This window comes from Anser cygnoides, chromosome 5 (genome assembly GCF_040182565.1).
Source record: "Anser cygnoides isolate HZ-2024a breed goose chromosome 5, Taihu_goose_T2T_genome, whole genome shotgun sequence".
NCBI lineage: Eukaryota > Metazoa > Chordata > Aves > Anseriformes > Anatidae > Anser > Anser cygnoides.
Window position 1 is genome coordinate 42,595,879 of NC_089877.1, and position 25,407 is coordinate 42,621,285.

Sequence of the window (25,407 nt, forward strand, 5' to 3'; positions counted from 1 at the left end):
GTTTGCTGAGCAGGTGTCAGGCAGGTTCTCACCTTCGCAGACCGCAATGCTCAGTAGAAGCCGTTCAAGAGAAACAGGTGCTTCTTCCCTGTGAGCCTCTCTTCCTGTTACTCATTTCCCACTTGGCACTGAGACTGCTGAAAAACCACACACAAAGGCCCCCTGACGTCACTAGGAGGAGATGCAGCAGTCAAAGAAAAGCCTTTTTTTGTTGTTGTTGTTTTGTTTCGAAGGGACACAGAACCTGACATTTTTTCCCATAGCAAAGAACCTGCAAGCCCCTTGGCACTCTAAGAAAAAAAAAAACAACAGACAATGCCTTGAATCCATCTGATCATATACGAAGCATTTCCCCTTCCCCCTCTGAAAAAAAAATCAGAACACGGGAGAATGAGTTTAAACATTTATTTAAACAGAAACTCCAAACCACTCCACCCTTTAACCTTTCAAAAAAAGACAACGACAAACTAGTTTTCAGCCAGAGTGTCAGAGCAGGCATAAGTTGTGTTCCACTATAACAACTCAGCAGCAATACTAGCAGGAGACTGACACGTACGGAGCTAGCGCTGCAAGAAGGGGAGAAGTCAAAGGGGTTGGAAACTGCTCAAAGGCACTTCTGCCCACTTGCCCTTCCGTTTTCAGCCCCAGACAAAGGTGCTGGCTTTAAACTGCTTTTTTTTTTTGGTTGCATAGCTGGCTGGTGTGAAATCTGTGGTCTGTAACAGGCACAACCTGGATAGCGTGAACCCTCTAAGGCACATATGAGATTGCGGAGGCCAGGGCAGCCTCTGTCGGGGGCCCTGCTCCTCCACCAGATCCAAGGGGAATCCAGTCTGTGCACCTAGCTTCCCACCTGCAGAGCATTGAGAAATGAGGATAGCAGTGCACTGCAGGAGAGCGACTCCCATCAGCTTGGTGCTTGCTTGTTGGACACGGCTCAGGCTCAGCTCTTCGCTCCTCCAAGGCACGGCCGCAGCGTGCCCAGCTCCACCGCTTCCACACGCAACAACCGCCCTCAAGCTGGGCCCCTAACCTGAGAACTGGCTCCGACGCACGCGAGGGGGAAGGAGGGCAGAGTCCCGAGGGCAACCGAGCACCACGGCCACGCCACCTCCCAGCAGGGCTGTCCTCCTGCCGCCGCCACCCCGCTGGTGGCAGTGGAGGGGCACGCCACTACTGCCCGTGCCCTGGACGCTGCACCGTAGAGACCGCGCTGGGTTTAGCTCCGAGATTCTAGCAAGAGGCACCGGGGAAGTATTTAAGGAGCGTAAGTTACAAGCAGAATGCTTCAGCATCCACCTCTAGAGAGAGAGGGGGAACGCTGGCTCCCAGAGGACAGTCTCTCAAAGGAGGACGTCTAGGAGAGGTGACAGGGTAACCAACTCCAACTGACCTAAGGCAATTCTAGCGACGTGCCATCGATGGGGACGGTTTAAGTCTAACGAAATCATAACCCCGCTCTCACTGCAAAGGTGAGAGGGACTCAGGATTCCTTAGAGGCTTCCCGTCAGGCGGGGGGAGGCTAGCTGCTCCCAGGCAACCTACCGATCCCAACAGCTTAGCTCAAGATCAGCTTGCTAAAAAATTTACGGGAAATAAAATTTACCTCATTCTCTAATGGGAAATGAGGAAATCCTGAGCATCAGACCATGCCTCTTCCCATCGCCAATTGCCTTGGGAAAGCCTCTCGCTTCTAGAAAGAAGGTGAATTCCAGACAGGGACATGATCATTCGTGGTCATGGAGGAAGGCTGCATCCTGTGACCACGGCATTAATGACCTATTCTGGGTAGGAAAACGCATTCCAGCTTCATCAAAACATCGAGCGGAAAAATACCGATTCTTCCCACACCCACATCGGGGGCTGAGCAGAACAGAAGCCAAGCAGGGAGCAGCTACAGCCTTACGCCAAGAAACCAGCAGCTCTGGCACCCAAACCAAGCTGACAGCTGGAGCAAGAAACGTGTCACTTAGTCTGAGGACCAGACGCTCGTCATCTGGTTGGGAAGCAGGTGGTCTGGAGCCGAGCGCCAGAGATCCCATCTCATCAGTCCCTGCTGCAGCTCTCGGAAACTGCGCCCAACTCGCTCATCGCTGCCTGAAGTTGGAAAGCTCTAGGCACCCAGAATAAGGCCCTTAAACTCTGTCTGTGCAGGCCACCGGACAGAGGCCACAGCTTCTCGTGGCCAGAAGCTGCGCCTCGATGCCTGGGACACGCTGTCTGCCGTTATCTCCCTCGCGGCAAGATCCCCACTGCCTCCAGAATGAGATGTTCTCTGCTCCCTCTGCGCCGCAGCGGAGCCGCCTCCCCTTACTGCCTGGCAGGGAGAGGATCCTAGCCCCTCGCCCCCTAAAGCCAAGGTGGCGAGCGTTAGGGTTCAGCCAGCTTCAGTACGAAACGCGCCTCCTCCTCTCACCTAGAGATGCAGTGATGAGTACTGGGGTCCCAAAGGCAGCTCCCAGGAAGCAGTGAAACAATGAAAGGGCCACAAGCTGCTACTGGAGCCGTAACGGGGCCGTTCTGCCTCACGTGCAGAGTTAACAGGTAAGGTACAAGAGGAGCTGCTGCCGCTTCAATCACTGAGCTGGCCGAGAGCTCAGGGGCCCTTCCCCTCTCAAACTCACTCCTAGTTCATATCAAACGTCCGTGGGTGCTGCTCTGGAGCCTCCGGCCTCGCTCCTTGTCTGCGAGTGACCTGAAGCCAGGAAAGCCGCTCTCTGCATTCGGTTAGTGTGCTGTGAAGTTAGATGGATCCCAGTGGGCTCAGGAGACTAGAGGCTGGAGCGGCACGAGTCCGTTCCCAGGAGACACCAGGAATCTGAATCCAGGTCAGGTTTCGGATCCACTTCCGTCTCCTCTTTGGCTGTCTGGGTTCCTTTGGAATGAACCTCCACCTGCCAAAACACACAGCAACTCTCAACAGCTCCGGGACTAGCTGCAAACAAGCTAGGAGCTGCACAAGGCACGACTGCTGTTCCCCACAGCCATTTGTGACTCTCCACAACATTTGACCGCCTATCCCTTCTCACCAGCAGAAATAAAGAGGAATCCCAGGTCCCTCAAGGACCGGCATGTCCTCACCAGAAACCAGCTTCTTGGCTTCGTTCTTGTTGTTACTACCAGAGCTGAATCAGCAGCTCAGCCAAGAATCAGGCACGCTATTCTATCTACTCTTAAGAGAGGGGTCTGTTCGAGCTGCTTCCTTCTCCACAGTCTACACAGGACCCAGGACCAGAGTACCGAGTCCTGAGCATGGATGGGCACCCAGGTGGTGGGTCCTCACCTGCTGCATTCCCTCTGTCCCCCTGCAGAACCTCTGGAGCTGGGCACTCAGACGAAGAGTTTCCTGCTGCAGCTTCTTCTGGTCATCCAGGCACTGTAAGACCAGGCCTCGGAGGTGCGCCACCTCTGCCTGCAGAGCGCTGCACATGCAGCCCGCGGCGGGAGGCACAGCCTTTCCTTCACTGCACGGCACGGCTGGACTCAGGCAAGGAGGCTGCAGAGACAAGAAGGGAAGTCAGGCTGGGTTTGGGAGGGAGGCAGGGAACCTTTAGGCCACTTCTGTAAGCCACGAGAAGAAACCATGCAGAGGAAATGTTACCCCATCCCAGTTTATGACTTCCCAAACTTCTGGCAGCCAGGTCAGCAAGCTCCCAGTCATTATGTCATCGGTACAAAGTGACATTCTTCTTCCTTCTGGGAAAGAAGGAAGACTCCCTTCCTCCTTCCTCCCTAACCTCTCCTCCCCAAAATCCATCTGGTCTACCTCCCTCTCCCTAAGCCTGGGATCTGCACCTCCTCTTGGGACAGAAAACCCCTGGAATAAGGTAGTCTCACAGGTCTCACAGCAATTTCTTATGTCGGTCCCTCTTCACAGAAGAGGGACCATCACAGCAATTTCTGCTTTTCTCTTTCTTCAATCACATTAACTGCATTTTTCCATAAAACTGATCTAATTATTTGCAATTTGACCAAAGCCCAGCTTCACGTCCTAGATCCCCATGAATTGTTATCTTTGCAGCACTGTCTCTGTTTATCAACAACCCTCTTTTCCTCACCCAGATGAATTAGGCTAATCCAAGAACTCTTCCCAGCTCTCCCCATAATTCAAACACCACCATTTATGGTCCCAAGAGCTTCTGGCTAAGCATTCACTGCGGAAGACCTGAATACCATTACCCAGTGCTCTGTTTTTGGCTTGTTGAACCCAGCAGGTTCCTCAGGGGCCACTTTGAGTCCTTGAAGTTCCTGGTAAGGGAGAGTCTCCTTCTCAGGCTCTGAAGACGCCATGCTCATAGGAAAAGGGCTGTCAGGCATTGGGATGAATTCGGCATTCTCCAGCTCCTGGACACACCAAAGCAGGACTGTTAGGTATGTTCCCCTTCTCCTTACTGGCCTAATCAACCAGTGCACCAGTACCCTCTTGTGGTAAAAAAGGAGCTAGGCCTAAAAAGCTCCCCACGCAGCACAGATCTGAGAACGTTTCTGAGCATGCCCTACAGGCAGGGCACTTGCTCTTCACCAGCCTCAAACCCCACTTTAGGACATTTCTGAGATACCACATTACCTTCCTCAGCCAGCCAGGGCAGGAGCTGCTGTCACCACTGTTGCCTCCCTTGGCTTCTGTGGTGCTGATCCAGCCCCCCATCCCCCGGTCTGCTTCCATGGTTCCCCGAAAGCCTCCGCTGGGATCCGGGGTCTCTGCCTCACGTTCGTTTTCCTCTTCCTCTCCTCCTCCAGTTGTGCAGCTCTGAGTCACTAGCAAACAACAGCGACAACTTTACATTTTCCCACCCCTGCTGCTCCTCTGGTGCCAAACCCAATTTGGAGCAGAGAAGATGCAAAAATTAGGGCTGCAAAGCCATAGCGAGAGTACGTGCTGGTGGCATCTCCCTCAGTAGCTGCTTATCTCCTACCACTCCCTGCAGGCCTCCCCAGAAGGGCCTGTGCACAGCGGTCTTTTGCAGCGTCTTGGCCCCAGCCCTCCCACAGGTCCAAGGAGCGGGACTCCATCTCCGCAGCAGCTGGCACATAACGCCCCTTCTCTTATCAGCTCCCTTCAGCAAATTCCTCTCAGCTTTTTCTGGTCGAATCAAAGATTCTCAGCTCCAAAGGCCTCGCTGCATCCATGTACTTCCTCCTCTGCTTCACTTCTCTCCTTCCCCCCAGCTTTGGGCCTTCCTCTCCAATGCAGAGCAGCAATTACTTTTCCTCCCTCTGAGCTCTTCCGTGAGGCCTTTCTAACACGGAGCTGCGGAACCAAGCTGACCACCAAAGTAACTTAAAACGCAGCTCCCCGGGGCAGGTTACTCACCAGTACCGATGGACAGGCCGCTGCTGTTGGAGCGGATGGTTTTAGAGTTCAATACCTTTTCTGCAGGGGGAACAAACATCATTTCAGTTAGAGAGCCATAAAGAAAGCAAAGGAACTCCTGCAAACAGCACACAACAAGGGCGGTGTTTAAGACCTAGAGCTCCGGGCAGCATGGCACATTTCCCCAAAGCCACCTGGCCCGTCCCCAGGCAGGTTTTAGAGTCTAGCCCTGGCAAGCAACACATCATCATAACCAAGACCCCCCAGATTTCATCCCAAACCTACACTTACCAACCACGATGATGGTATGCCAGCCGCGGCATGACAGGTCTGGAACGTGATGCAACGATCCAAATATTGGCCGAGGCCACGAGGTGCAGATATCCGAGCCATGCGCTCTCTCAGTCGGTGTCATCGCCAGGCGCCCATTCCCTCCGTTACCCCAGGCGAAGATATGGTTGTCTGAGGAGAGAGAAATTCAGGAGACTCGATTCACTTGCTCCCTATCAGCCTGTAATCGTTACAGGGATCACAGCCCCTCTGCTGTAAGTGCTGTCCCAAAGCATTTGATCTACCAGCTCCGTTTTGCCAATGGGAGGACAAACTGACAACAAATCTAAGAGGCAGCCTCCAAGTCAGCACTCTGCAGCCCAAGGGATAGAAAATGCTTGCTGCTGCACCAGGACAACGCAGAGCCGGGTCACAGACAGTCCCAGCCTAGGAAGATTTCTTTCTTTTTATTTCAGAGCATTGCTGTGGAGGTGGCCCAGGAAACGCACAGTGGGAGCCCGTTAACCACCCTGCAGATCTAGTCCCAAAGACCCCACCGCAACCTCGTAAAGACCCACTCACCGTCAGTAGCAGCTATGGTGAATTCATCGCCGCATGAAACCCTGATCACCTGCTTACCCCCCAGGGGGCCTGCCAGCAGGTTAATTCCCAGGTGCTTCTTATAGTCCCCAACACCAAGCTGTCCGCACTTGTTGGAGCCGAAGGTCAGCAGGCGGCCTCGCTCTGAGAGGAGGAACGAGGAGACAGTCACAGCGAGGGCCCGACGTGGAAGCAGCCATTCACGCAGAGAGCTAGCAGCAACAGCCCACGACCAGGAAGGTCTCTGCTGAGAAGCCAGCCAGGCTGGGAGGGAACAGTGCCAGCCGAGAGGGACGGCTGCAGCCTGGGAACACCGCCCCAGTTCCTTCTCCCTTTGCTCCCCTGTTCTGATGCTGAGGACTGGGACTCCTCGCAAACCTCTGACTGAGTTAGGCTTTGCCCAGGTGACACCAGTCATAAACGATTCCTCCACTATCCCAGAGGATAACAGATATCCCATAACTCTCCCCCCATTTTTTTTTTCTTAAAAGAAGAAAAAACAAAAAATGGAGGGTTAATCCAGCAGCTGATGCTTCTGCTTCAGCTGAGAAACAGATATGCTTGGTTCCTGGAGCAGGCACGAGCCCCACTACCAAGAACATAACCTTCAGTGTCAAAGGGCTGGCAATCATAGCATTGATAGCACTGCTTCACCAAGAGAAGCCAGGCTGCAAGGGCAAAGGTGATATAAAGGAACAGGCAACCGGTATTCATTCCTTAACGCATGTGGCTCACCATCAATGGAAGCTGTGTGCGTCTTCCCTGGAGAAATGGTTCGGATCTTGTAGAAGGAGAGCTGCTTGGCCAGGGTAAGCGAAGTAGCATAGGGCACCTCACAGTACGTCTGAGAACGGACAGAAGGGTGAGCACAGGGTGAAGGACCACGCATTCGCCAGCTAAGACCTACTCAAGCAGGTCTTGGCAGACCACATTAACCTAGACAGTCCCAACGCAGGTATGGGAAACTTCATGAGTGACATGGAACCTGTCCAAAGCTCCCCTGGAGCAGCTCACTACCTGTTTCACTACCTCAGATCTGGCACAAGCCCACACGGCAGACAGGAAGCTGAGGAACAATTTGCCTCTCCCCCCAGTACCAGCACCCATTGTCTTTTACTGGAACTAACAAATTGGCACTAATCTAATGAACTGTCACAAGACCTTAATTTCCCTATACACTACTGACTGCTGGATGCTGAAGTCGGGTCCCAAATGCACTTACATCATGGTTAATTATCCCCGATGTGCACTGATTCAGGCCCAGCTTGTTGAACTCATTGAGTCCGCATGCCAACACTTTGCCTGTCTGGGTGAGCAGGAAGGTCCCATCGCAGCCACAGTGAACGGACACAATGGTCAAAGTCTTTGGAACATCCACCTGTGCGGAAGAAACACATCCTGAGAAAATCAAAATGCCAACACCTACTACACAGAAGCCAGCAGTGAAAAAACATACTGGGTTGGAAAGCAGTTGTTCCGATAGTCTGAGCACTAACAGCCCCTAATTCTGTTGCTTTGAATAAAAGTCTAAGAGCATCTTAAAGTTTGTAGCGTACTGAAGCGCTGGTAGCAGTGCAGAAATTCAAGGCATTCTTGACCTTGTGTGCAGACACCTCTAAGCCAGCAGAGGAACCAGAAGTGTGGTGGAGAGGCATCCCAGCCAGCTGGGGTCTGCAAGCACCAGACCCAGGAGGCAAGCAGGGCTGGGTATGACACTGTGTGGCTGCAGATATTTGGCTACCAGGCACACCTTTCCTGGTTTCTAACCCTCAGCGGGTTAGCTTACCTCGATTATCTCTTGCACTGTGTTTCAAGAGGGTTTTTACTTTGAACTCATCTTATTGAACTCATATTATGTGAAATTCAAAGACTCACAGTTGTTTGCAGTGCTGTGAGTTTCCTGTACAGACCTGAGGCACACAATTTAGTACTTCCTACTATGATTTCTAAAATACTAAGTTCAGCATTTCCAGTTTCAGCTTGGAGATCAGCTCTAAGTCATCATACTGGCTAGTTTGGAAGAAGCACATCCCTTTGCCATGATCTCTGGGGACAAATGAAGCAAAATGAAGTGAAGGTAAAACCCTTGCAAACTCTACGATACCTCAAAAACAAACAAACGAAACATGCCCGAGCCTCAGGCAGCTAATATTTCTGAACAGCAACTAATTTGGAGTTATGCCCATGCAGATTTTGGGAAGGAGCAGTCTCAGGAGCTCTACCTTCTGAGGTGTGTAGTGATCTTCTTCTGAATCCAAGCCCAAGCGCCCTGCATCAGTGAAAATAGACCGGTTAGAAATGGCCTCAGAAGGTACCCACCCGTAAGAACTGGTATGGTCTCTCCCTGGTTCTAAATCTCCCGTCAGAACTAGAAACCTGCCCCCTATACACATCGCTGCCTGCCAGTCCTGAAGGCAATCTAACCCCGCTCACACAATGACTGCCCTATCCACAAGGATTTCCCGTTCATTTGGGAAAGAAAGTCCCAAAGAAACAATGTTCTTTGTCCCCCAGCACATCAGACAGCCCTCACCAGGCCCAGCACTGCACACCTGCGCCAAGCTGCTGTCTGGAGCAGCGCCTTTATGTTCCAGGGAAACACCTTACCGTACTCCCCACAGCCCCACGTGTAAACTTCTCTGTTCCTGGTCAGCACTGCCACGTGGTTATCTCCACACGAGACCTGCTCCACGGGGTTGGTAAGGAAGAAGTCCAGCTGCAGGGGCTCGAGTACTTCAGAGCCATGAGCCTTGTCAACGCCAATGCATCCGTAATAGTCTGAGCCAAAGGCATACACCTGGCCCTCATCTGCAGGAGGCAACAGAAGCTCAGTCAGCACACAGAGCTTGTATTAGGCCGTGCATTAACCTCTTAGGACATGGCCAGAGCAACCTATTTTCTGTTACCACCCTCGTTTTTTGTGCAGAATAATGTCAGCAGGAAGCTATGGAGTCTTTTCTTGACGACAGCAGGATGGATGACCATGCACTACAACCCGCACCGTTTTCAGGCCACCAGTGTCAAAAAACAAACCCTCAGGCAGAACCTGCCACTTTCTGTTACAGAAACCCACAAATTGACATGTGGCTCCCTAAATCACTCCTCCAGCACACTGAGCACCTGAGTTCAGCCCTGTCAAGCCTGGGCTTTCCCAGCACTGGCAAAGTAAGCTGGAAAATGACTAGTTGGTATCTCAAGCTTTCTGAATTAAATAGCAAATCTTGGATACAACTCTTCTTTCATCATTGGGGGGCTTTTTCACCCACACATTCCAAAAAGAGTTTCAAACACATTTGCCATCTCAGATTCAGGCCCCCCTGCCTTTAATACAGAGTATGTGTGGAGGCAACATCCATAGCATTAAGAGCAAGGACTCTGCATGGCCATGAGGAGCTGTGCTCAACACCCATCTTCATCACCAAATAGGGGTGCATCCTTTGGAAAAAAAATACACTCAGACTTCTTGGGAGTCAACATTTTCCCCTGTACAATAACATTCATCTATCTCCACTACTGCATCTGTGCTCTACAAAACTGCAGGGCAGGTAACACGTGGAACTTTCTCCTTTTCTCCTCATCTTACTGTGAAAGCAAACAAGCCCACAGCAGAGCAAAGCGAGGGGATGGCGGTCCCCTCCCAGCTCTCACCTGTGATGCAGACTGTGAAATCATCTCCGCAGGACACCTGGCGGATGGCTTTTCCTTGAAGCTTCTCCACGTGCTTTGGCTGTCGGTAGGACGCTCTGTCTCCATGCCCCAGCTGCCCGTGCAGCTTGGTGCCCCCCTGCATATTCTGCAAGACAAAAGCATCTGGTAAGCATCCACAGCTCCAGAGAAGGTGCCAATAATCACAACACCTCCAAGGAACAACAGAAGACAGCAAAGAGCAAGAGAAAGCGTTAACTACTCTAGGGAAGAGACTGCTAGCTATGTGCAATAACAGCAGGCAACATTTTAAACAGCAGCACAAATTTTCAGGCAGTTGTGCACTAATGACTGATGTGGTGTCAGGACAGCAGCTGGTGGGTTCAAGCAGAGGTGAGGAATCCTATTCTCATCTGCCAGGCTACAGAATCCACTTCTCTGCTGCAGGACTGCAATTCATCCTTCAGCTTTTTAATCTACGTTTCTAAATTCTAATGGCTGCAAAGAAACCTGTAACATTAAACAAATGTCACCAAAGTGGCCAGATCTACCAAGTCTACAGAGAAAAAGAAAAAAAAAAAATCAAAACAACAACTTTGAGTAGTGTTGAAGCTGAAAATAGAAAATTAATAACCAGCTCAAAGTTTTCAATGGCCATTCTTGTAGGAACATCCATCAAGTGACACTAAATTGTTCTCTTCCTGTTTGGATCTTTCTTCTCTTACCCATCTACTAGAATTTTCTGGTCTGTCTTAACATATTCTGTATCATCACTGCAAAAGCCTGTGTAAACCTGGAGATGCAGAGTACCTCCACGTCACTGACCATCTCAGTCCAAGACTGAGCTCAGTTGTTTTAAATGCATTAGATGCCACCACTTCGTTCACTTTAAGCTACTGCAGAATTTCTACTCATAATAAAAAGCAGAGTTGTTTCGTACAAGACAGCTCTGGTTTCATCAATAAGTTGCTTCACAGATGACATCTCTATTACAGTGAAGCCACCCATCCCAACCCTCCTGATCTTGAAAAACGTTCCTCAAAAATATACAAGTCAACAGATACAAATCCTCCACTGCATTTCTAGTAGTCAGGAAGGTGAAGAAGAGATGTTTAGCTCTGTGTCTGGGCCTACGGGCCCACCACCGACAATCCTCAAGTGCACAATCTCCAATACACCTCCTGGCACGATGGAAAACTTCACCCAAAACCACGTTTGTCTTGGGAGACTGAGACTTGGGTCAGTGTCGAAGCAGATGGCCTCCAGCAGTGCCCACTGCCATCAAATTTCTCCTTTTCCATGCCGCGCTTCCATCTGATTCTACCATGAGTGGTGAGCGGTGGATCAGGACTCTCCCCCCCCCCGTTACCCCCTTCCTGCAGTTCCTCTCACTTACCACCCAGGTGTAGAGCTCCTTCTCCACTGTCACCACAGCAAAATGAGTGTTACCCGCACACACCTGGCGTGCGCTGCAGCCACTTTTGATGGCATCCAGCTTCTGGGGGGTGGACTTCCCGCCCCCCCAAACATACACCTCACTAGTGCGCGAAGTCACCACTGCAATGGGAGCCTCGTTCATGGTACTCGACCTGCACAAGGAGCCCCCCACAAAACACACACGCTTTTAGTGATTTTGAGATCACTGTCATTACACAGTTTCCTACTGCTCTCTCCCAGTTTCTAAAAGCCCAGGCTGCAGCCCTTTGCAACCATTCATGGTGTGTATTTCCACAAAATGCTCTCTTTGTTCTGGTGCCTCAACTGCTATAGACAGGCTCAGAATCAAATATGTCTCAGAGCAGAAGAGAAAATAGGTTCCAGTGAGCATTACAGGAAACCTACAGTCCAACTGAGGTCATAAAAAAAAGCAAACACCCGGGCTTTCAGTGAGTGGCCATGGACTTGTTCTCAATTCTGAAAAAAATAGTCACGAAATTTTGCTCAAAACCCAGAAACATCCAAAAGCTGATAAATTCCCTCTATCTCCTCTTTAAATTACAGGCATTCCATCTGAGGGAAAAATTTAACTCTTCAATGCAGACAGGAACCAATTGTAATCAAGTAGTTGTAATCAAGAAGTTGTAATCAAAGTAAACAGTTTGTGTGCAACCCGTAAGCTGGAACAACCTCACCTAAAGTGCTCGGGTAGAATTTGACCTTTTTTTCCTGATAAACTTGGAAGTACTATCTGATAATTCAAGAGATATATGTCACATGTATGCAGCTTTACATGTCACAGAAACTATCTGCTTCATGGAGCAACCCCGCTTACAGTCCTGTTGGGGACTGGATAGAACCTCTGCACATATCCAGTTTTATGAAAGATATTCATGTTCATTTCATAGCCAACATTCAGACAGTTATATTTCTCCTGCTCAAGGAAATCTGCCTGAAAGGAGGGATTTACGTTACAGCCTCAGATATGTGGGCTGTGATGACTACATCCGCAGTAGGGCAGATTACAGCTGTGTGGGACCTGCTGAGGTAAGGAGCCAGCCATACATAGAGGCAAGATATAAAAGGCAGAGTAAAATGTGGGACAACAACCACATAACAAATTTGTCAAATTCCTAGCATTTAGGGATCTTCTAAACAACACCATCCCATTAAGGTTGCCACAGACTAACACTCTCGGCAAAGTTCCTCTCTGGGGAGCTGTTCTATCCTGACTTCCTTTCAAACATATGCCCAAATAATTACCTCGGTCGCTTATTTGGCCCATTAAGCAGTGTGACTTTCTCTTCCATCTCCCTGCCAAAGGACAAAATACATTTTAGGAAACAGCAACACATCTCCCAAAGCAATTTACTGACGAGCAGCATACACAGTCTGCTTTCCTCTCCTATAAAATGCTGCTCCCTCTTGGAGGAAACGCGGCAGCTTATTGCCACCTCCTAGCAATACACGAAGTAGGGCAGAAGTAATGTGCCATTAAAGCTAACAAACTTCCAGGAGTGCAGAGGACAAACTAGATAATTACCAGAACTTGACCAACCAATACTTATATTGCATTAGAATGATCTTAAAAGACTACATATTATCAGGATTTGGGATTTATGTTTATATAGTACACGCAGCAAGACAAAACTCAAACTTTGCTACTTGGTGGTCACCAATCTCAGCATAAAGGACTAAGCCTTTATGCCCTCCAGGCAACCAAAGTGGGATTCAAACAGTCCATAATTCTGTTCCACCATTCATAAACAGACAGTGTGTGCAGGCTGGTTGTCAAACTAAGCTAAAACGGACCACTTTCCATGCAACTCCATGCTCAGGAAAAAGGAGGGACGGGAAAAAAAGTGCAAGTGTCTACACTGTACAAGACATATATTATGAAAGGCCTTTTTCAATGAGCATGTGAGGACCTAAGTCTAACACTCCATTCAGGGACTTGAAGAGCAAGAACCAGCGTTCCTCAAAGGACTGTCAGAAAGGGCCTCAAGGTTCTCAGTACAACAGCTTCTGAGACAAAGGGTGCAGAGACCTCTCACGTACCAACCAGACAAGGATTGATGAGGAAACAAGACAGAAAAAATGCACTTTTTTCCTAAAGAGATGAAATGTACTTCGACAACTGCCTCGCATCAGGCCAAATTAACTTAAGAACTTTGCTTCAAAATGGTAAATGCTACTGGTCTGCACAACCCCTTTCTGCCACCCGGCTTGTCCAGGTTTCAGGCAACACCATCCATCCCGTTACCTCCTCCGCTTGCTGAGGATGGGCTGTTCCAGCAGTTCATCTGCAGTAGGTCTTTTCTCTGGATCCTGAAAGAGGTGAGCAACAAGTCATTCTCTAGGGAACGCTCATCACCTACCGTGATGACTGAACCTTGGTCCAAGGTTGCACGGACCTTCTTCCCTGGCTCCTTTCAGAAGGGAAAGGAACTGGTCAGATATTCGGAACGAATAGGGATAAATGCCAGGCATGTGCAGTACAGACTTCCCCACTCTGAAGGTATCAATACTATGTTTGCTTCCAAAAAATTGAATCTCTACAGAAACCCAGAGTTACAGTCAAAAAGCCAGAACCTTAAGCGGCTGTGCTGAGATGATGCTCTCATCTCCACAACACTGCGTGAGAAAATAATTGCTTCTGCCAGCCTGTACGATAATTGTAATCAGAGCAAAATCAGCATCCCTCCAGAGCCTGCAGGACTGAAAGGCAGCTTGAGATGATGCTCTTATAGAACCGGAGGAAGCCCAACCTTAGCGATGCCTCAGGCCTCATAGAAATCGCCCTGTATCAACAGCCCTCATGCTGAAACAGGCACATCATTCCCCTTCACCCCTGAACTGCGTGGCTTAGGAAGCTGGGCAGCGGTTTCTGAAAATTAAGAAGTATTTCACCAACCTGATCAAGGCAGGAATGCACCATCTGGATTAACTCCCGAGAATAGACAGTGGAATCAACCTCCATGGCGCGATTCCCCTGTACAATCTTCACACAAAGGTTCAAGGGATTCTAGGCAAAAAAACAAACAAACAAAACCAGAAACTATCAGTTCTCTGATCAGAACACATCCCTCTTCCTCCCCACCTAGGAGGTTCTCCAGAATCCTGATAATTCCTGCAGGAATGGTACCCCGATAGCTAGGACTTGGTGGCAACATCCAATTTTTCACCAAATCCCCTGACAGCGGAAGGAGGACAGATTCCCCTCTGCACGCAAGCTCCTACATAGCATATTGCCATTAAAACACCACACAGCGGCACAGTCACTGCTCGCTCAGTAGCCGTGATGAGAGGAAGTCAGAAAATGACGTATTTTCCCATGACTAAGAGCTACAGAATCATACACTATGTCAGCCTGCAGCTTTTCCCACCTCATGCCACAAGCAGGCAAATCACATATTCCAGCCAGCAACGCTCCCTTTTACCGTTTCCCTGCCAGCCTGACCACTCTTCTCTTGCACCCAAACTTTGGGAAAGGGCAACAGGACTAAATCCTATGAAACCTGAAGGCAGGAAGTTTTCCCTACAGAATGTTGCACAGAAAATTCATAGCTAGTAACGCTTCGGAAAAACAAACAAACAGCCAGCCCTACACAATCACAAACTTCCCCCTTGTGGAGAAACGGATGTTTCACTCACAACCAGGATACAAATTAGCACCGTTTACATTCTGCATCTGGTAAACCCAGAGCTGCAGACAAGGGGGGGTGTGGCAGAGGCCACAGAGGCACCTGGAGTGCAGGGTAGAGGAAATCTTGCAGACAATCTCTGGCTGTTGTTGGCAATCCCAAGCCACTGTTTTCTTAATCAGCAGATTTAAACAACAACAAAAAAAAAACAAGTGTATAACACAGGGTGATAAAAACAAGGTTATTCAGTCCATCCTGGTTTGCAGACTTACAGTAGCATCAAAGGTCCTCTTCAAAGTAAGAAGCTCAAAGATGACACAGCCCACAGCCCAGATATCTGATTTGAAGTTGTACTTCACACCCTGGCAGAGTTCTGGGGACATGTAGTAAGGAGTTCCCACCAGCTAGAAAAAAAAAAAAAAGGACATTTGAAAATCATAAACAATCCAGCATCTTTCAATTCTGAAGCTCTGCATCCATCCTGATCACACAGGCCCACGAGCATCAGGGCTCAGCACAGCCCTGACACGCAGCACTAGTGACACAGGTGACTCACCCCACCAACACGTGCTGGAGGGATGGGAACAAGCACGTTTCTTCCCTTCTCATCCACAACCCTGGGCCTGCGTTTCTTAGAAGCTCCTAGACACTTGTGCTCAGATTCTGATGTGGCACATAGTTCTCAGTGGAGCAGCAGTCACTACAACACGGCAAGGACTTGCCCCTCTCTTACATATACAGGCAATGAGAGGTATTTAAAGGCAAACAGGGATTCCTGTACTGACCAGATACACAGAAACCACGACAAGAGGTTGATGAAAAGGGATCTTGCAGAGATGCCAGCCCATGCCTATGGAGCCTCTCTGATCATAAGGCACTGCAGGGATAGAGACCACTGTCTTTGACCAAAGTTACTTTGGGGTCAGTATCTAGAAAGCTGGCTTGGGTCCTACCTGAAAGACTTCCACTTCAGAAGTGCGCTTTCCTGAACAATTGGTTTAAGTAAATCCAAAAATGCCCCAAATCCAAAAACCCAGCACTTAGAGAACAGAGAAGCCCTTCCAGCTACAACAGAAATAGTGGCAGAGCTCAAAGTCACAATCAGGAGATATAGAAAGAGCGTGACAAAAGGTGTAAGAGTGAAGCTGTCACGAATGGAGCTCATTTCCTAGCAAGCAAGCAGACAGTGAACTAAAGTGAAAAAGACAGAATTTAAGAGAGGACGAAATATTTATAGTTGCCCTCTTCAACTCTCTGAGCAAAGCTCCAAGGATTACAAAGGCTGTGGCTTTCATTAGACTCTAATAGTACACCTGACACCTAACGGGCACATTCCGAATCTGTCGCCTACCTTCCATTTCCTTTTACACAGCATGACAGCTACAGAGCTGCACGAGTCCTAGCCACAGGAAGGGTTAGAAACCCAGCTAGCTGGAATAGCATAGGGAGAACTAGGACACTGCACCTACACTGTCCTGTGCTTAAAAAACGTGCAAGACGTTTTTCTGTATCTTTCCTGGTAACTGGGAGAAAGGGGGGATAAGTTAAAAATGATCAGTTAGTAAGCAGCATGTATGTGTTTCACAAAATCATAAAGACATAAAAATTTTATAAAATCATAATTTGACCGTTACAATTACAAACTTTGTAATGAAAAACAGTAACAATAACTGGTTTGCACTCATTTTGCAACATATAACTTCCCGACTCCATTGGTCATTACATCACAAATCGAAGAGCCAGCCTACAGCACCAACAACATAAACAGAAAGATGGTTGAAAGTATTTACTTCAAAATCTTTCATTAGTGAAGAAGGAGGGGGATAAAAAGCTCATAGGCGTAGATAAACATACATAACACAGGTAAAAAAAAAACACCAGGAAATTTATAGCACAGATGACAGTTCCTCTGAGAGCCAGAAAGCCATGAAAAATGTGATGCAACAGAAATGGTTTTGCTATAGCCCAGCTTAGGAAGTGCTTTATGCAGTAGCCCTGAGTTCCCATTTACCGTCTGACTGCACAATAACGTTCATATTCTGGAAGGAAGTTGGCAAGTGTTTAACTGCACATCCTAACAGAACACAGATAGCTTGCGTTAAGTCCAATTATAAGGCCTGGTAAAGGGAAATGCAACCTGGCTTGCATCCTAAACTGTAATTAAAGCCTTTAGCAGATAGGAATTCCAGACAATACCTTCCTTTCCAAGCCCAGTGCTCAACACAGAAATTAACGGAGCTGAGAAATCTAAGCTGAGCCTTTCAGGTACCTGCAACACAGCTTATCCTGTTTCATAACTCTGGCTGTGAAACTGCTTTCTGGAAGGGTCTGGAACTAAGCCAAACTTGACAGCCTTCTGGTAGAATTAATCTCCTGTGCAAGCTTTGTCTCCCTCCCCCCCCCCCCAAGAGCATTACTAATAAACTATGCTAACTATCTCGTTACCATAAGAAGCACACGTGCCTATCTTGCTTCTTTGTAATTCAGTTCAGAGTCTAAATATTAGAGAGATAGGAGGCACGGTGCAATCTCAGGCAAACACAGCCAAGCAATCTCAGACCCAGCTGAGGCAAAAATCCCCGTTAGCACGGCAGCATGACCAGGTTAACTTAACTTGCTAAGATGGGCTTAACGAGCACTGAGGGAGAGTTTACTGATGTGACTATGCTGCTGTGTGCCCTCAGATACCATCACCTTCATCTTATGAAGATTCACCTTTGGAACTCCCATACTAGGTACCAGGGAAAGAAGAAGAGTGCTCTCTAACATAGTTATGCTGGCTCTGGTACAATTCCAAGCCCACAGTGTCACTTATCTTTAGTCTGCTGTTGCTTTGCAGACAGACCTCCAAAAGATAACCTGGGAGCAAGGATAACTGTAGGCTGCAACACATCAGCAAATCTGCCCATGTCAGTGAGATAAGTTAGGTAGAGAGGAGAAGGAAAAACGGAATACAAGCAGCAAGAAAGTTCAGCATTCCTGGTCTTCTGCAAGGCATGCAGAGATGAAAGGGAAAACAACAAAACCCGCTGGGTTCTGCACAGAAGGCAGCAGATACTCACGGTCTCAGCCATGGAGTACTCAGAGTTCAGCTTCTTCGCCAACCCATAGTCTCCCAGTTTAATCAGGTTTGCCTTGGTTAGGAAGATATTTAATGTCTTTATATCTCTGAAAGGAGACAGAAAAATGCAGACGTTAAAAATATACTTCCAGATTTCATAGTTTTCCACATACTCCCCCTCCCCATGAGGTAACTTCTGCTCTAACAGCAGGCTCTCACACCAGCAGCAATCTGACCCCAGGTACTGGGGCAGTAACTGGAGTTACCCACAAAACACAACACAGTCTAAAAGGTTCAGGCTTTCAGACACCTACATAAAAGCCATGAGCAAAGATGGTTCTTTTCCTCCTCTCAGTCTCTTCTCAGTTGAAGACCATTGAACAAGTCTTATTTTCCCTGCTTTAATAAAAGGACCCAAGCCAGGTGTCTCTGAGCTCACTTAAAAACATGTATGTATGTAGGTGTGCAAATAAAAACACACACACACGAGGTGCGAAACAGATGTCACTCTAGATCTTAAGCATAACATCCCTCTACCTCACACCTCAGGAACAGCTCTATAATTACAGCATGATGTACTATACCCCAAAGATCAAGTCTGATGGCCACAAAAATGTGGAACACCAAAACTCATTGAAAACATTTTGTCCTAGAGGGAATAGCTTATACGTAGATTCACAGATCAATACAGAGAGGAAGCCCCCACAGCATGATACGCTTCCCATGGCCGATGCTTCTTAACACCCCCTTTTCCTAACGTACCATCAACAACTTCCCAGTGCAGATCAGGACAACACCAAGTAAAGCAGCACTTTGCATTCATCCACTTGGGGCATCGCAAAGTCCTGGGTCACTCTGACAATGTCTGCAGCAGAAGGAAATCACTGCAAACATTTAAATAACCGTTCAATTCATTGTTAGGGAAGGATTTGGGGCCACGCATGTTCCTAGACCACGATCCCTGCTGTGAAGATGGGCACCAGAGGTGATAAGCAGGAAATTACAGCAAAGCAGGACAGACACGACATCCGCTTTAGGCCAAAAGCATAGGCACTGCTTTGTGGAGTGTAAGGTACCAACTCTTCGTTATCAAGACTTGCTAATTACGAGATTGAGAATGGCAGCAGCAAGGATGCTGTCTCAAAGAACAAGTCCTCACACGGTCACAGAAAGACGTTGTGCAGCACGCAACCCAGCCTTGCTGGAAAGGGCTGTCTGTGTGCGGTATTCCCAGACCCCCACAGCTTCCTCACTCTGCCCATGCACTGGGCACTCGTGGAGCACCCATAAGCAATGAAATTTACCCCTTCCAAACAGGAAAAGCTAACTAGCTCCTCATCAAAATCTCAGAGTCAGTGTCTAAATTACCACTACCTGCTAACAAGCTATCATTACTTCCTTAAATAACAGGCCAAACACATGGGATTTAGCCAAATTTGGGACAAACCTTCACCCGCGTGATCTTATAACAAAGCATCAATGCAAAGTCTTCACCCTCCTCACCCTCCAGGAACTACATAAGGATGTACGCGACAGTCTGAAGCTATTACTTGTGGAGCAGGTGGGAAGTGCCAGCAGTAACTGTTCTTCCTACCCACTTTAGCAAACATCGTTTATGTGCTGTGGCAATAAATGGCCAAATTATTCCATTCCCATATGGATTAACTCCTCGTTCACAGAAGTGCAAAGACAAGCATTCCATTTTCAAATAAAAGACTTCTTCCATGTTTATTACATTACTGTTTCTACCCCAATAAAAAAGTCTTTACAGAAGTGATATTTAGCATCTAAACAGTCCAGCTATGCTCTGAACAGAGAAACTGTGTTTCCTTTAAACACAGAAGCAAAGGTTACTCAAAGGAGTAACTTACATCCAGGAATGGCAAGATGAGATCATTACCTCAGCTTTACTCCAGGCCGCACTTACCTGTGAAGAATTCCTGCTCGGTGAATGCAGCTCACAGCTGAGGCAATTTGAAAGAGATACCAAAGCACCATCTGCAAAAGTAAGAATAACAGGGAGGCTCAAAAACAAACAAACAAAAAATCCCAACATCCCTGACACAGAGAGGCACAGCAAGAAGACCTGACCATACCATTTAGATTCTCTTTAAGGAATATGAAAATGTGTCATTCCCTTGAGAATTTCCTGTTATGGAAATTTCTGAAAAGATATTCCAAAATGTGGCTTGGTCTAGTGTAATTCACAGTGCCTGACCTGATAAACATCACTGAGTTCAATTAAAAAAAAAAAAAAGAATTAGAAATGACTGCTACTGATCACATGGCAAAGATCTACAGCTGGGGTCTCTGGAATTTGAACTGTGACCATTCAATATTCACCATGAGCCAGAAGGCCTTAAAATGCTTTATATAAGATAAGTGTAATCATCAACCATCTCCATCATGAGGTGGAAGCAGACAGCAGAAAATATGTATAGAAAAAAGAAACAAAAGAAATAGGACAAAAAAAAAAACAAACAACAAACCATGGTGAGACAGGTTCAAAGTAACAACTCTGAAAAATAGAAAATGGTTAAGAGACAAACAGTGCCAACCATGAATAAAGATTTGAAAGTGAAATTTTAGCCAAGATGATAAGGTGACCAAAGTCAGTTGAGCTATTTAATTTTTCCTCCCTTGGAAATTTATGCCGTCTAGAGACAGCCAAAAATGAAAATAAAAAAGTTTCTGATAGTCCATAAATATCTGCAATACTTAATAAGAGAGGAAGGATGGCAGCCCCCAGATTTATACAGAAAATTTCTAAGAGCAATATAGGAGGGAAAAAAAAAGTAGCACACTCATATAACCAGCCAGATGGCCAGAACATTAAGCAAACCCCACCGCTCCCTCAAACCAGTCCAAATTACCTCTTCTTCAAATAACTTGTCTTTCTGCCGCAGGATCTTATCGTAGAGGTTCCCTCCTGTAATTATAAGTGAGTGAGAAAGACAGAAAGGACCATCTTAGTTAATGGCAGCAGTTACTCCGCTAGCTACTGCTGGAAATGCTCAAAACCCACAAGAGATCCGATGAATCAGTACAGCTCTGCCTCCTTACTCTGCACTTCAACTGGTCAGGCACTCACAAAACTAAGTTCTTCTTCCACCTAAGAACTTCACTAGCATACCTAAGCTTAAGCAGAGGCGATTCTTTTTCTAACACCACCATTCAATACTCTGAAAAGTGAATCACTAAGGTAGGCTAGCAGTCCCTATGTTTTTTTTCCAACCTGTCAGCGCTTCTTGGGATATGCAGACATCTAGAACCTGTACATCAAATCATGCGAGACTTTGTCCTGCTCAGCAGGAAAAAAAAAAAGATAGTATATTAAAAAGAAGCACCAAAACAACACAAGTCACAAGTCTCTGAAAACACAAATTATTGCCTTTCCCCACGTACTGCCCAGCTCTGACCTGCCTCTCCATCTGCGCTGCCAAATAGATCGATGAAGAAGTCGCAAAGCGTTGACAACAGCAGCGCGAGCCACAGAAGCCTGAAGGCAGCAAACACAGCTTCCTCGGGGCACCTCACAGCTTCAAGACAGAAGACTGAAAAATCAAGGAGAGCTACAAGAAATGATGCAGGGTGCTGTAGGCAGTGAGACTCCCTGCCAGATTAGCATCTTACCAGTAAATCCCAAATCTCTGGTCATATCCTGTTGCTATTCCATTTCCCCATTACTGTATATTACATCCTACCAGTAACAGAACACCAGGCCCTTGCCCATTCCCACGGGGACAATACAAAGCAGCTTCCTGCTGCGTATCTTCCACCGGTCTGTCAAGTTGTAGAAGTCCAGAAAGGGTGGCAATGGCTCCTCTGCCTCCTTGAGGGACTTTCAGCACTTCCACATTAAGAAGATTTTTCTGATATTCTGGTTAAGATCCACTTTGCATAATTTCTTCTCGTTCTGCCTAGCTATAATCTTCCAACATGCTTTTTTTCCAGCCTTATGTTCACGCTTGTAAATGATCTACGAATGACTCTTCACATTCACAATTTAACCAAAGTATTTGCTGCTGCCTCTTCTCATGAACCTCTTTCCTTGTGATTCAGACTACAGTTTTTTAGCAACTTCTGTTCCTCATCTGATTTTTTTTTCATCTTTTTTCTGCTTTTCTGAGCCAAAGTGTAGCACACCAAGTACTACATCACCAAAAACCTACACAAGGAGACGAATTAGCTCTTGACTCAGATAATCAATACCTCTATGCACACATACTGAAAGAAAACCAAATTACTTTCTTTTTTTGTTTCATCTAATCACATCTAAATTTTGAGACTGTTCTCTCTTCAACAGATGTTTTATAGAATACTTCTCCCCAAATCTCGTTCAGATGTATTCAATTATGTTATTTCCATGATCAATCCGAGTCTTCTGGCACCACTATATACAGACAGAACTGTACAGAGGTCAGTAATTCAGCTTTCTCACCTGTAAAATGGGGCTAATATCTACCTGGATCTGAAAGGCTTTCCCAGATCTCCAGAAAAAAAAAAAAAAGTGTTAATCAAACAGTAAAAACTCTGGATATTTAGCTATACTTTTTGTCCCTGCTATATTTTTGGATTCTGAGAAGTGCAACTAGTCCAGCCTTACTTTACGAATCACAAATTATCTTGGGCTTGAACACTGTAACAAACAGAAATGCATACTGTGGCAGATAAAACTATTAAGAGCAACCCTTGGCAAACATGATAACCTCTTTCTCATGTCCCTACTTCTGTACCACTCGGACATATTCAGGTAATGCAGGCTATATACTCATCTCTTGGTTATTGTCCCAGGGTAAAGCAAGCAGTTTAGAAACACTGACACACACGTACAGGCACCAGAACCACACACCCTCTCTCCATGTCCTCCAGCGAATTTATAATGGCCCCAAGCGTGCAGCCATTTTGGGGCAGGGAAATAACCCACAGAGTACTCCTAAATCAAAGAGCTAAAGCATCCCTACTCTTGCATTCGAGTCCACCCTGCATAACAAAACGCAGTGATCTTGGAGGTCTCTTCCAACCTAGATGATTCTGTGATTCTGTGAACTCGAGAGGCAAAACCAGCTTTGGCCAATGTGTCAGCCAGGGTGTTTGACTGGTCTGCCATCCTCCCCACCCCCAGCGGAAGCTGTCTGTGTAAGGTGATGACACCACGTCGGCAGTCTTTGCCATCAGAAAAAGCTTCTGCTGACAACCCGAGGCTTAGGGTAACCCCGAGCACGCACAGGACAGCTGGCCAGGTGCGCTGTCCCACGCGCCCCAGTAGGAAGCAGGCTGCAGGCCTGGGTAGGTTCCCTGTTCCAGGGGTATCGGCTGAATATTACCTCTTCTTCCAGCTGTCTAAGGGCAGCTCAGACCCTCACATCAAGTCCTTCCACCTCCCCAGCTGGGACTGTTTACCCTGCAAACTCCAAATGACACCATCTGATCTGCTCTCAGATGAAACCTGGAAGTTTTCTCCAACGCCAGAAGGACTAGATTTTTATTATTTTTTTATTAGTAAGCATAGAAGCTGATAGCGTAAGACAGGAAAAAGTCCTGATTGTGGTGTGCCAACAGATTTTCAAGCTTTGATTTATGATTGCCAAATGAAGGGGTCTGCTTAAGCAACACTGCTGAAAACCAGCCCCGCTCTGTACTGGCAGAGAGGCCCAAATATCCCCACAGTCTCTTCCCACCGCCCTCCTACAAGAGGGAAGGAGGGCACGTTAGAAGCGTACGCCAGCAGTAACCCACTACCCCCACTGCACCAGCTACTCAGAACATGCAAGAAACCATTTACTGCCTGAAATGCCTGCGCTAACTACTGGGCTTTTCTTGTGCACCTGAGACACAAATCAATCAGAAGGATTCTCAATCTCTTCTTCCAGAGCTACGCAGCAGAATTCACCTCCATTCCTCCACTCCCCCAGGGATACCCCAGCAATACTCCCTGCAGGCTCTGTAGGAGGGTAACTCAGAAACGTAGCAGCCTCCTGTTTGTAAGTGGGAGCAGGGATCTCACCATTACAGTACTCCAGCTCAATCAGCAACGTGGTGTTATCCATGAAGTGATTGTAGTACGCAATGATGTTCTCATGCTGCAACAGAGCAAGGATAACGATTTCATTCAAAGCATCACGACGCTCCTTTTCTGACAGACGGGTCAGGTCCACCTCCTTCCACACTACAAGTGAGTCATCCTGAAACACAAAAACATCTTTTAATTAAAAACACACTACTCCGAAGAGAACAACATGTGCCTTTGTGGCAGGAAATTAAAATTTCAGGAAAGGCAAACAGGCTTTCCTGCCTCTTAAAGGTTTCAGACAAAGATTCTTCACAACAATGAGCTCTGAGTTTTTCTACTTATCGCTAGGAGTAGCGGCCTGAAGCCGTTTTTCTAGCTGGCTGGCACTCCTTTTGAAAAAGGGAACAAGTATTCCAGGGAAGGGATGCAGAGTTCGTTTTGTTTCAGTGAAGACCAAACGTACTGTGGCTCGATAAAAGGGCAATACTACCATTCCAACCCTCTATTTACAGGATGTTGTACGAGATCCCTAGCCATACAAGCACCCACGTATTCCTAAAAAACTGCAAGGGAACGAGACCAAGTTTGGCTTGCCCCTGCTGGGCCCACCCATGCCTTTAGAAACGCTTGGAGTGAATTCCTAAGGGGACCTCGGGGCTGGCGTCCCCCAGAGAGCCCCCAAGAGCTCCCCGGGAGCCAGGACCAGCGCTTTTCTGTGCCGGGCACTCTGAAGCACGATGAGGGCCGGGCCGGGCAGCACGGCGTGACCTGGGAGCCGCGGGAGGCCCGGCTTTTCGGCCAGCTCCGTCCGCTTACGCTAAAGTTACGGTTCCGCGCGAGAGTTACCTGTATGAGGTGCCCCCATGTCCTCTGTGACTGGAAGAAAACGCAGAGAAACGAGCAATCTATTAGCGTCTGCACCGCCGCGGCGTCTCCCTGCGACACCCTACGGGGCCGAGCAGGGGGCGCGCGGGGAGCCCCGGGCCCCCCCCCCGCACCCGCGGGGCCTTCCTCGGGGGCAGGGGAGGAAGAGGAGCAGCAGGAGGAGGAGGAGGAGGAGGAGGAAGGGGGCAGGAGGGGCCCGCCGCCGGCCTACCTCGGTGCGGCGGTACAGGGTGGCCTCGCCGAAGGCGCCGCGGCCCAGGATGCGGATGGGGATGTAGTGCAGCTCCTCCTGCTCGCCCGGCGCGACGCCGCCGCCGCGGGAGCCGGCCCGGCCCGAGGACTCGCTGCCGAAGTCGGAGCTGATGGAGTCGCAGTGCCGCTCGTACTCGCCCAGCGACATGGCGCCGGCTCGGCCCGGCTCGGCTCGGCCCGGCCCGGCCGCTCCCTCAGCGCGGCCCCGCGCGCCCCGCGGGCTCCATCTTGGCTCCCGCCGCCGACCCGGAACCGCTCCGCCCGCAGCCCTGACCTCCCCGCGGCC

General features: G+C 48.2%; 1 protein-coding gene across 2 annotated transcripts; it reads right to left on the reverse strand.

The window, feature by feature from the left end:
* Positions 1-391: 391 nt before the first annotated feature.
* NEK9 (NIMA related kinase 9) lies at positions 392-25,380 on the reverse strand. Of its 2 annotated transcripts, XM_048059791.2 has the most exons (23): positions 25,081-25,380; positions 24,831-24,860; positions 23,979-24,156; positions 20,845-20,900; positions 19,899-19,969; positions 17,973-18,078; positions 15,183-15,314; positions 14,181-14,291; positions 13,530-13,594; positions 12,530-12,580; positions 11,226-11,418; positions 9,833-9,977; positions 8,792-8,992; positions 8,407-8,453; positions 7,407-7,562; positions 6,920-7,028; positions 6,167-6,328; positions 5,606-5,776; positions 5,315-5,374; positions 4,568-4,758; positions 4,180-4,344; positions 3,284-3,496; positions 392-2,894 (listed from the first exon to the last, which is right to left on the reverse strand). In XM_048059791.2, exons 1-23 carry the CDS (start codon positions 25,267-25,269, stop codon positions 2,772-2,774), a joined length of 2,925 nt encoding a protein of 974 aa, XP_047915748.1. In that variant the 5' UTR covers positions 25,270-25,380; the 3' UTR covers positions 392-2,771. The 2 variants fall into 2 exon arrangements, with proteins under 2 accessions (XP_047915748.1, XP_047915749.1); XM_048059792.2 differs by lacking the exon at positions 24,831-24,860.
* Between the last annotated feature and the right edge of the window lie 27 nt (positions 25,381-25,407).